The 8,258-nt window shown below is 55.8% G+C and overlaps 1 protein-coding gene across 1 annotated transcript; it reads right to left on the bottom strand.

Annotated features, from left to right (window-relative positions):
* Positions 1 to 563: 563 nt before the first annotated feature.
* On the bottom strand, positions 564 to 6,856 carry CRABP1 (cellular retinoic acid binding protein 1). Its single transcript, XM_081124368.1, has 4 exons — positions 6,677 to 6,856; positions 6,024 to 6,202; positions 3,879 to 3,992; positions 564 to 850 (listed from the first exon to the last, which is right to left on the bottom strand). Exons 1-4 carry the CDS (start codon positions 6,744 to 6,746, stop codon positions 800 to 802), a joined length of 414 nt encoding a protein of 137 aa, XP_080980494.1. The 5' UTR covers positions 6,747 to 6,856; the 3' UTR covers positions 564 to 799.
* Positions 6,857 to 8,258: the final 1,402 nt, after the last annotated feature.

The following is an 8,258-nucleotide window of genomic DNA, read 5'->3' as shown; positions in this document are numbered from 1 at the left end:
ATAGGTAGATCAGAGACTGAATGGTGGGAGGTCAGGATCCTTAACCCCCAGCTCCAAACAAAGTCAAAGAGACACCCACCCATCCACCTGCGTACAGTGGGGCCATGGTGTCAGTGGCTACCCTCTCTCGGGCTACAGCTCCTGTGGGCTGGTGACTGACGCCCCCATCCCTTCTGTCTTCAGGCCTGGGCCAGGACGGGTATGGCTGCGCTGCCTCCCATGCTTTGGTGGTTCTCCTTGTCCTATCCACGTAAATACTCCCTTCATTCTGAGCTCTCATCACTTATCCCTTTTGCATGTCCCGTCCCCCCCCCCCCCCCCCGCTTCCTGCTGGGAACCACCAACATACCAACAAATCCAATGAAAAAACAACACAGTGAGCTCCACACACTTGGATCCAGAGGAGGGAGCCTAGCTTGCAGCCCCTGCCATAGCTCCAAGCGCAGCCATGGGCAGCAGGCTGAGGCTGAGCACATGCCCAGGCCAGCGCAGGGCTGGGGCAGGATGGCGGGCACAGCAGCCTCGCGTTGAAACCAAGAGGCAGTGAAAAGAAGGGAGACGCCTTGAGATGTGTCCAACCAGTTTAATGATGAGACCGTGCAGATGCCAAACTATGGAGCACCAGGGACATGGCACAGAGGCCTCAGGAAACCACTACAACCTGGGCACGGGGAAACGGGATCACCTAAGCTGACACGGGGGAAAAGGGGGAAGGGGACGTCCACTGGCAGCTCAGACCTATGACATTCCTCAGGGGGACATGCACTGCACTGCCAAAGCAGGAGCAAGCCGGCTGCCTTCACTCCCGAACATAAATTCTTGTGCAGACCACGTCATCGGCGCCGAACTTCTGCAGAAGGGAAGGAAAACGTTTAAAGCATATCACTAATAAGGCCACTTACTGCCCCGTTAAAAACTCTTTGAAACAGACATTCAATTTCCTGTGCCATGTGCTCATGCTAAGTGCTAACGGGTTTTTTTCCTTTCTTTTCTCCTCCCTTAAGCTCTGTATTGGCAGAGAGGAAGCCGGGGTATAGAATTATGTTACATGCAGTTTTCCTTTGCTTCTAGAGCCCGCCAATGCTGACATAGCAATCCAAGTTCCCTGGCTTTGGTTTTGAAATTAAACTGAAAGGGAGAGTGTCACACTGGACATTTCTGAAGTGGTTTCTGTCTCCTTTCAAGTAACTTCAAGAGAGTCACGGCCTTGGGCAGCTGGAGCCCTGGGGTCCAGCGCTGACCACCAGATGGGAGGGCTGCAGGGCAGGTGCAGAGGTGCCTTCCAGGAAGCAGCTGTGCAGCGGGTGAGAAGGCCTGAGATGCTGTGGAAGTAACACTCAAGTCACCTGCAGCCTAGAAAAAGCACAGTGGCAGCCAAAGACCAGACCTTTCCTGACAGTTTGGATGGAGAGGAGGAACGGGACAGGATGATCCCACAGACTCTTTCCAGCTAAGAGTGATGGCTCTGTTTGACTGCAGGGAGGACTCGAACCATTCCACAGAATGAGGATGGTTTTCTTCTGGCCCCTGAAGTCATATTGCCCCTAAGTAAGCTTCATCAACTCTCTCAATCCAGCAGTGACTCACAGGGCCTGCTCCCCTGGGCCCTCACAGGCAGTGGAACAGGGAAACCAATATGCATTTTAAAAAACAAAACCAAAAATCAAGAATCCCCAGGCTGAGGGCCTGATGTGGGTGTCTGTGAGCAGATGGACATTTTTCTGCAGGAGGGTCCCTATCTTTCAGATTCTCGGGGGCCTGAGGCTCCAGCGAGGTTAACAGCCCTGGACTGACAGCTTGGATCTTCAGATCCTTCTTGTTGTCCCTCGGTTGGTGGTGGGAAGCTCTCACAGAGCACATCCCAATGCACGTGTTTCAGGGAATCACTAATCATTAATGGTTCTTAAGGAAGCGAATCCTCATTGCTGTCTTCTAAGGAGGGAACTCTTCGTCACACTGGCACAGTTGTACCTGCTCTGGACCCCTCTCTGTCCTACTCTCTTGATCATCTCTGCATTGGGGAGGAAAGCACACCATTCTGTGTGCCAGGGAAGGGGGCAGGAGTTCCCACTGACACCCCTCAGAACCAAAACTCTGAACTCTACGACCATGGAGTGTGAACTGGAATGCCGTTTGGGGACTGGACTCTACCTGCACTGTAAGGAGCTGACACCTCACCCAGGCTGACACACGGCTTCAGGACACAAGGAGAAATCGCCACGTTTCCAACCACATTTGAAATGTCCTTTTCAGCCTGGAAACTATGCTGAGAGGCTCCCAAAAGAAATGGTAGAATGTTCCAGAGTGGTTTGAGGGCAGATACTCAGTTTTCAAAAGAAGGCAACTTAGAGCTCGGGAGTGATGTACTGATGGCCCTGGGACAGCTTATTTCAACGTCACGAATTTGCCTTTTATTATATGAGCCAGCATCTCCCTACCTTTGAACATATTAATGAGTATAACCCTTGAAATAAGAGCCCTCATTTCATACCCCAAACGCCCAGAATTAATGCTCCATTTGAGGCACGCGTGCACATCTGCCCAGCCAGGGAAGGATGCGAGGGTGGGGCCGTAGCAGGAATTTTGAAGTGGAGGAGCCCGTGGAGGAGCCCTCCTGGCAGAACTGGGCCTGTGCCCTGGCTGCTCCAATACTACAGAGCTTAATAAAGTCAGTTTCTCGTGGAGCAAACCGAGCCTACTTAGCCCTCGGCCACACTCAGGAATTCTAAAGCCACCTCCCTCTTTGCTAACTCTGGTACCAGTGAACCACACACGTATGTCTTTTTAACCTAAATGTCCATGTCTCAAATTGCTCCCCCACCTCCCTGGAAACATTACCCACGTCTCAGGCAAGCCGGTCCTTTCTCTAGGAAAGGGGAAAGCGTGTGAAATCATTGCAGGACAGAAAGACCAGGCAGCCTTGGCTAAAGTAGTAGAGACAGCGCCACTGAGGTCTTCTCACAGAACAAACATGTAATCTCAGGGCCGAGAGGGACCCCAGGGATCTGACTTTAGCCAGCCCCTCCTCTCACAGCTTGGGAAGGGCAGGGCCATGCCCAAGTCAGGCAGTGAGTCCTTTCCGGACATTTCAGGGTGACGCTGCTGAGCGGGGCAGGCAGGCAGCCTTAGAGGGGAGGTGTTGAACAAACATGTCACTTCCTGGTGACCCACAACAGCTTGTTTCCCAGTCTGAGGGACAAAAGGTAGCTGCCAGAGAAGTGTGGTCTGTTCTGAACAAGAGGGAGAGGGGAATGGGGTGTCCTGTCCTCTGGTCTATACCTACAGTAAAGGGGGTGGGGGTGGATTAAACCACAGGGGCTTCTAAGCCTCACCGGGTAAATTTTGTGTGGCCAGAGCTATTTAAAATGTTTTAATCGGAATACTTTTAGGGTAGAGCCCATCCCTTCCAGTTTTAAGGCCCCACCCTCTACGTCGTGTTACACTCAGACACTTCCCAAATTAGCACCACTTGCCTGGCTCCCGGAGGCCATTGGAGCTTGTAAGGCGTGGGTGAGGGGGTTGGGGGTGGCAGATGTTCTCTAAGACTCCCAGAGCTGACATGCTAAAATTTCTGAAATCTTTCCCAGGCAGAAAAGTGGGGAGTGAGAAGGGAAAAAAGTGAACTCTGGGCCCTCACGGAGCCCAAGCCTCAGGAGCTCGGGAGGGGAGGCCGGCTCAGAGTCAGCACCGGGATGGTGACAGCTGCCTGCCTCCAGCCCCTACTCTGCCCCATGGAACAATGATGTCCTCTGACCTAAGCTGTCATCTCGGCTTTCTGCCTGAATTTTAACCCAGGGCAAACAGCGTCTCTCCCTGCACGGGCGAGGGCGGATGGCGCTTGTGTGGCATAATCTGGGGAACCGGGGCAAGGGCCTCACCAGGATGAGCTCGTCATTGGCCAGCTCGCGGGTCCAGTAGGTTTTGGGGCCGTCACCCTCAAGGAGAGTTTGTGTGCAGTGGATCTTGTTCTCATTCTCCCAAGTGGCTAAACTCTGCGGGCAGGAAAACCATTAGTGACATTAATTACGATCGCGGCAGCAGGAGCGCGGACAACAATGAGCTCCAGAGAACTGCTGTGCAGGGAAGCAACACATGGTCCCCGTCAGCAGGGCTCAGACCTCTCTGCCGCGCCTGAGTCCAGATTGAGGGCGCTGGTCACAGATTTATGGGGCATATATATACCTGGTATTACATGCATACACACACTTGCCAAAGCAGCAAAGCCTCAGGCAGGCTTCACATCTCCAGGAATAAAATTTAGAGCATGTGCCATGACTCGTTTATGGACTACTTTTCAAGCAATTTGGATTTTAAAGGCAAGAACCTTCAGGTCAGAGCTACAAAATTTTATAACAGCTAAGACACCATGTTTGTAGCTACATCCACAGGCAGATCAGGAGCTCTGCTCCCTGCACAGATTTGGGGATAACGGCTTCATTTCTGTGGGCCCTCATCAGCCCACTCTGATAAACCTGGGTGTCTCTGGCTCTGAGGATAAAACCTCAGCCACTTTCCAGGTTCTATCCTTCTAGAAAAAAATTTAAAAATCTAATGAAACAGCACTCTGAAGGGTCATGCTGCTGGAGGTGGGAAGCAAAAGTCTCCCCAGTGTCTACACAAAGCAGCGAGCTGCACAGGCGACTAGGGACCCAGGACATACAGCTTTCTAACTCACACACCGGCAGTTCATCAGGCAGGGTGGGGACAAAGCCCCACTCTCCAGGCTTTTATCAGAATTATGGTCTCTGGCAGTAGCCACTGTCCATGTCCCCAAATTGAGCCCTGCCTGTTGCCAGACCTTCCCTCTAACTACAATGTCCCGCTCTTCTGTTTTTACAATCAGTGTGGTAACAGAGGCTCCAATCCCCCCACTTCCAAACCTGGACATCATTTCAGGATGTGCCAACTCTAGGAGCCAAATATTGCTGTGTGGGTCAGTGAGCTCCTGGGTCTGCATCTCTGTCCCTGTCCCAAGCCCAGGGCCCAGAGACCCCACTCAGTACATCATCTGGAAAGATGAAAACAATTTCTCATTCTCTGGAATGTTACTAGCTTTTTTTTTTAAATACCAGGGGAAGGAAGACATTTTGACACTTTTTAAGTGAGTGGTAGCAGGGGTGGTAATTTTTTCATCTGTCCTCAAAGTACTCGAGTAACCAACCCTCCATTCCACTCTGGAGATCAACCAAATGCAAACTTGCCCTTTTTTTTTTTTAAAATCTTCACCTGAGAATAATTTTTTCCATTGCTTTATCAGAGAGAGTGAAAGGGAGAGAGAGAGAACATCAGTGTGAGAGAGACACATCAATTGGTTGCCTTCCTCTTGCACTCATGGGGGGGGGGGGGGCGGGTGGAGCCTGCAACTGAGGTACCTTTCTTGGCAGGTATTAAACCTGGGACAAACTTGCCTATTTAAAAAAGAATTGTACAGCCCCTTGCATACCCCACCCCACCCCACCCCACCCCTGTGTTCATCCGAGGCTGATATACAGAGAAATACAAAACTCTTGCCCTTAACGACAGAGAGCACTTAGTCGATTCCCAGATGGAATCTGCCTTGATTTTGGAAAGATTACCATTAAGGAACCAGTGAAGGCGGGAGAGGTGCAGGGGCCCTCGAGACTACTGAAACTGGACCCAGAGCGTCCCCAGGTGCCCAGGGACGAGGGGGCGGGTCGCCAAAGCTGCGGATCTACCTGCTACAGAAAACGTGGCAGCCCTGCCACCTCCCGCTCCACCCTCACTCGGGTGCAAAAGCGCTGCAAAAGCCCCTGCGGGAACGCGGCACAGCTCTTAGCACCTGGGGAGGCGGCTTAGGGACGGGGTGGGAAGGGGAGGGGCAGGGCTTTCTCCCGAGCCCAGGGCACCCGGTTTCACAGATCTCTGCAAACCGCCGGTGCACACGCCTGCCAGGAAAGCGCGCCACAGGCTGCAAGGCGGGAGAGGGCGCGGGCGGGTGCGCGGGGCTGCGCGGTGCGCCGGCCGGGCGCAGGGACCGAGGAGATACCCGGTTCTGGGCTCACCCTGCACTTGCGTCCGTCCACAGTCTCCTCCTCAAAGCCTTCTCCGACCTTGAAGTTGATCTCAGTGGTGCGCACCGTGGTGGATGTCTTGATGTAGAACTGGTCCCCGTCCTGGCGGATCTCCACGTGAGGCTTGGACGCAGCTGCCACGGCCACCTTCCGCAGCATGGCGTTCACACCTGCGGGGAAGCACGCGCGCCGCGGGCTTGGGTCCCAGGGCCAGGGCACCTCCCACACCCTCTGACTGCAGGTAGCGGCCTCAAAACGGAGCCGCTCCTCCCCCTGCCCTCGCCTTGATTTTCCAGATGAGAAACTCAGAGAGGGTGAGTGGCCTTCCCTGGGAAACACAGTGAATTCGTGGCAGGACCTGGTTTCAAACTGAATCCCCAAATTTAAAGTCTCTGACCCTCCTCGGACCCCAGTAATAATCTCTCCTCACGATGATCATGCACGAGATAAAGGCGGAGCCGTCGGGGAAGGCGCCCAACACCCAGCCAACATGCGCTGGGCTCGGGCTCGGGTTCCACTCCCGCTCCTAGGTGGGGTGCTTCTCGGGTCTGTCCCCGAGGACTTTCTCCTGCTGGGGGGTCGTCCGCAAAACCTACCCCCTGAGGGCCTGGGGTATCTCCAAGGGGGTGTCTGCGCCAGCTTACCCAGGGCCTTGAGGAGCTCGTCGAAGTTCTCGCTACTGCGCATCTTCCAGGTGCCGGCGAAGTTGGGCATGGTGGCGGCGGCGGCGGCGGTGGCGGCGGGCGCACTCCGAGCTGCACGGCCGAGACTGCGCTCTGCGCCCAGCGCGCGCCCCGAGTCTACCGAGAGCGCCCCCCACCCCGCCCCCTGCAGCCCCGCCCCCGGCCCCGCCCCCCACAGCCCCAGCCAGGCGAGAGCTCCCAGCCCCTAGGCCCCCACTGCGCCCCGGGCGTCTGGGTCTCCAGGGTGCACGCCTGGCACCCGCTCTCCTCCAGCTGGGCGCAGTGGCACTTCTGCTCCCCACCCCCGGGGGCCACCATTCTTAAAGTGGGTGCTGGGAGAGGGTTAGATGAAACGAGATGGGCCACGAGGGGATAATTGTGGAAGCTGTGTGGCGAGAACTTGGGGAAGCATTTTATCATTCTCTCCCCTTTTGTGTGAGCATATCCATAATGTAAAGTAGCGGGGCCACCAGGGCACGGGAGCCGCTCTCTCCCAGTCCCAGGCGTGTCTCCGGGTGTGCCCAGCCGGTCCCCTCTGCTCCCAGTCCGGGACCCCATTCCGTATCTGTACTCGCTGCGTGTGCGGGGACAATGGGGGCCAGAAGCAGGGAAGTCGGACCCCGCCCCAGCACCCCCGCAGCGCAGCTGCGCGGAACCCAGCATCCCGCGAGATTGTGGGCCCCCGCGTTCGAACCCAGCATCCCGCGAGATTGTGGGCCCCCGCGTTCGAACCCAGCATCCCGCGAGATTGTGCCCCCCCGCTTTCGAACCCAGCACCCCGCGAGATTGTGGCGCCCTCGCGTTCGAACCCAGCATCCCGCGATATTGTGCCCCCCCCGCTTTCGAACCCAGCATCCCGCGAGATTGTGGCCCCCCCCCCCCAGCGTTCGAACCCAGAATCCCGCGAGATTGTGGGCCCCCGGCGTTCGAACCCAGAATCCCGCGAGATTGTGGGCGCCCGCGTTCGAACACAGCATCCCGCGAGATTGTGGACCCCGCGTTCCAACCCAGCATCCCGCGAGATTGTGGGCCCCCGGCGTTCCAACCCAGCATCCCGCGAGATTGTGGGCCCCCAGCGTGGGAAAAAACAGCTTGTGCCAAGACAGAGCTGTGTATTTGGGGGACCTCGTGCCTCAGCGTGGCTGGAGCGCGTGGTCTGAAGGAGGTGAGGCCGGGGGTGAGCAGAAGCCTTCCACTAAGCTCACAGGGCCACCAAGATTCCTGGAAGGGTTTTGGGCAGAGGTGAGCCCTGGTCCTGTTGCATTTCTGTGAAGTTGCCACTCCTTTAGTGTGGAGAGGGGATGGGCGGGGCCGTTGCCCTGTGTCCTACGCAAGGGTGGTGGTGGTGGCAGTGGAGATGGGAAAGGGACAGGGCAGAGAAAGAAAGGTGGTTCCCTTGTGCCAGCCTGTGATTTGAGCTGGGCATTACAGCAACCTGGGCGAGCTCTCTCCACAATCAGACTCCCAGGCCCCAGCCATGGAGGTGTGGATTTAGTAAGTCAGGAGTGGGGCCCAGGAAACTGTGTTTTGCAAGCTTTCCAGG

Source organism: Miniopterus schreibersii (assembly GCF_964146895.1).
Source record: "Miniopterus schreibersii genome assembly, chromosome: 22".
NCBI classification, from domain to species: domain Eukaryota; kingdom Metazoa; phylum Chordata; class Mammalia; order Chiroptera; family Miniopteridae; genus Miniopterus; species Miniopterus schreibersii.
The sequence above is the reverse complement of the archived record's forward strand: the minus strand, read 5'-3'. Positions and strand labels throughout refer to the sequence as shown.